Source organism: Sinocyclocheilus rhinocerous, unplaced genomic scaffold (genome assembly GCF_001515625.1).
Source record: "Sinocyclocheilus rhinocerous isolate Xijiao unplaced genomic scaffold, SAMN03320098_v1.1 scaffold823, whole genome shotgun sequence".
Taxonomy (NCBI): domain Eukaryota; kingdom Metazoa; phylum Chordata; class Actinopteri; order Cypriniformes; family Cyprinidae; genus Sinocyclocheilus; species Sinocyclocheilus rhinocerous.
The window spans coordinates 250258-253890 of record NW_015627245.1 but is presented as its reverse complement, the minus strand read 5'-3'; the positions used below and the strand labels follow the sequence as shown (position 1 = coordinate 253890).

At 37.5% G+C, this 3633-nt stretch overlaps 1 protein-coding gene across 1 annotated transcript in view; it reads left to right on the top strand.

The window, feature by feature from the left end:
* The window catches only part of LOC107725019 (F-box only protein 11-like), a 41189-nt gene that overhangs the window by 18194 nt on the left and 19362 nt on the right, over positions 1-3633 (top strand). Inside the window, exons 2-6 of the mRNA XM_016534150.1 lie at positions 925-1052; positions 1409-1490; positions 1586-1730; positions 2795-2924; positions 3277-3360. Of these exons, the coding sequence (XP_016389636.1) occupies positions 925-1052; positions 1409-1490; positions 1586-1730; positions 2795-2924; positions 3277-3360 (569 nt within the window). The remainder of the gene's footprint in view (positions 1-924; positions 1053-1408; positions 1491-1585; positions 1731-2794; positions 2925-3276; positions 3361-3633) is intronic.

Sequence of the window (3633 nt, the reverse complement as noted above, 5' to 3'; positions counted from 1 at the left end):
CCGAAATTCGTTTATGTCTGCGCGAATCATTTTACACCGGACTGCTTTGTGAATGAGGGTCAGTATAAAGCAGGTTTTGCACAAAAGTTGCTCCTGAAGGATGGAGCAGTGCCAACTGTTCATGACGTTATGCCATCTAGAAGAAGTATGGCACCATGAGACCAGCTATGTTGTTATTTTTATAGTGCCGTGCTCCCCGTGTGTAATTCATAAATAATCTGGCAGGGTGCAGAATTCGGCACGACACTGGTTCGAACATATATGGCTGAACACCGCTATTAGCAGTTTCTGACATTTTCAGTGCGTGAGAGAGTGTTTTGTTATTGCTGGCATGATGCCGGTGCGCGAGCTCTAGAAACTCCACCCTCTTCTGAAAGGGGAGGCGGGAGCACCAGCTCGTTTTCATTTAAAGGGACAAACACAAAAAAACAGCGCGTTTTGGCGTCAATTTCAACTAGGGATGGGTATCGTTAAGGTTTTAACGGTATTGCTACTCTTACCGATACTGCTTATTGATTCGGTACTTTAACGGTACTCTTATCGGTACTTTTTGTTATATATATATATGACAAATTAAGAGCTGAATTAACATTGAAAAACAGCTGGTGACTCTGGTGAGATAGAATTTGCAAGATAATGTATATATAGCAATAATAAATGTATGTGTTTTATTCATTTCTCTAGTACCGATAGCAGAACCGTTAACGTCAGAGCTTATCGATACTCCGGTCTTTCATAATTTAGCCCCGGGACCGATTAAATACCGGGTTTCGGTACCCATCCCTAATTTCAACAAGCTATAAAAAATTATCTGTTGGGTATTTTGATCTAAAACTTCACATACACACTCTGGGGACATCAGAGACTTATTTTACATCTTGTAAAAAGGGGCATAATAGGTCACCTTTAACTCTTCATTTTCAGATGAGGAAGTTCCTGCCGAGATGGTTGCAGAAGAATCTGGTCAAGGTGCTCAAAATAGTCCGTACCAACTTCGAAGAAAATCTCTGTTACCGAAGAGAACAGCTTGTCCAACAAAGACCAACATGGAGGTGCGTAAATGCAGCTAAACACCAGATGAACACGTTAGGAAGTTTTAGATGTAGATGTCTGCAATATTAATTCAGACTGAAAGAGAAACAGTAGCTTTAATACAAAATAAATATTTATTTTTACCCAATTTCCAATTTTCCAAAATTCCGTTTTTTTTCTGTTTTCATTTTTATGGATTACATAACCCTACTTTGATGCATTCACTTAGAATTATCTGTTATTTTGTCAATTCTAATTTTTTATTCTGCAATTCTGTCCATGTTTTCCACATTGCAAAAATCATGCATGAAATCAAAAGAGTTAAAGCAGCATGAATGTTCTGTATGTGAGGTTAAATATCTCTTCTTGTTCAAAGGGTGCTTCCACGTCAACAACGGAAAACTTTGGGCATCGGGCAAAACGTGCCAGAGTGTCCGGAAAATCACAAGATCTTCCTGGTAATGCACATCAGACTCGATTCTGCTCACAGCTGACATGTGGTGATATCAGCTTCAGATGATTTTTCATTAACACCGGTTCTCTTGCGCCCCAGTCACCCCAGCGGAGCAGTATCTGCAGGTGAAGCTTCCAGACGAGGTGGTTCTGAAGATCTTCTCCTATCTGTTGGAGCAGGACCTGTGTCGAGCGGCCTGTGTGTGCAAACGCTTTAGTGAACTGGCCAATGACCCCATCCTCTGGTAAGGTTAGGTTACTGGACTCAAATGCATGTTATCAGCCAAAAATATTCAAAATGTTTAATGCAAGAAATAAAACACAAAGAACTTACAGTAAAAATATGATCAAGGCATGATTTCCATGCTTGAAGTTGAGTACAAGGAAGAATATTGAATCTTTTTACATTTACATTTATGCATTTAGCAGACACTTTTATCCAAAGCAACTCAGTATTTCAGTAGATTTTATATATTTTCATTGATATGCACTAGTACAACATAAACAGCATCTACTTCAATCATTTAATAAATGAAATTATAATTCCTCATAGAGACGTTTTTGAACAGATTTATATAGATAAATCACAGTTTTAATTCATTGAATTGACTTCATGTAAATGAACCAAATTTAGCAGCTCAAAAGCCTTTCAGAGGCTTTGTAAATTATACACAGGATACAATATAATATAAGGAATATATTGGAAATAAAAGTAGTATATATCTAGTTATCTACTTCAAGCAATATTTCTTCACTCAATGACTCAAATAAATCATTGAATCACAGTTTTTAGCCAGTTCATTGAATCGGACAGTTTGAACTGATTCATGGAAGTGAATCATTTAGCAACTCTGAAGCTTTTTTGCTACTGAAGTTCAAATCAGAGACTTCATAAATACATCCGTCGCAACATTTTTATATGGGATTGAAAAGGATGGCTTGCAAAAGTAGTGTAATAGCCAAATAAATAAAAAAAGTATTTATATATTTGTCAACCCAAAAATCTTCAAACTGATTTGAGTGATGACTCAAACAAATCAGTGAATCACAGTTTTGAATCAGTGCATTGAATCGGACCGTTTGAACGGATTCATGGAAATTAATCAAATTTAGCAGCTCTAAATGTGTCTAATAGCCAAATAAATATTGCAAAGTTGTTTCATTTTACATTGGTACTGTTTTTAAATATATCGTCTGCCATGGTGCATGAATATGGTAATCATTCAGTAGCAGGGTAATGATATCTAATACTGTCAGAGTGGTGTTTTGTAAGGGTCGCTGATCTTTATTCTTCTCATCCGGTTTGCAGGAAGAGACTCTACATGGAGGTTTTTGAGTACACGCGTCCCATGATGCACCCCGAGTCTGGGAAGTTCTACCAGATCAACCCAGAAGAGTATGAACAGCCCAATCCCTGGAAAGAGAGCTTTCAGCAACTGGTACTGTTCCTCTCATTCATTTCTAATAGGTTTTGGGCTGAAAACAGTCATAATTTAGTATTTAGTGACCATTTAACACGCTCTCTGTGACCTTTTGGAATTAAATGGACTGTTTCTGTTTTTCTCATTTGACTGCAAGTGTTATTGTCAGTTTAATAGTAAAACAATGCATATCTAAGAATGAGAGATTTAGTCTTTTCCCCCTGAATCTGAAAGAGGACAGATGGTGTGGTAATGTGATAATTAGGGAGCTCTCGATGTGTCAGTAATCATCAGTTTCATCAGTGAGTTTTATGAGAGCATATTTCTGAAAAAACACGGACTGATGGATCCCTGACCTTTGTGTTTGCAGTATAAAGGCGCTCACGTGAAGCCCGGCTTCGCAGAACATTTCTACAGCAACCCGGCCAGATATAAGGGACGAGAAAACATGCTGGTGAGTCCTAGATCATCTATAGATGCATTATATGGCTCGTTCATTAATTATAAACAGAAATGGCTTGTATCTTGTATAAAACTGTGGCAACAGCAATGACAACGACATTTGTGACCCTGGAGCATAAAAGCAGTCTTAAGTCGCTGGGGTATATTTGTAGCAATAGCCAAAAATGCATTGTATGGGTCAAAATTATTGATTTTTCTTTTATGCCAAAAATCATTCGGATATTAAGTAAAGATCATGTTCCATGAAGATATTTTGTAAATTTCC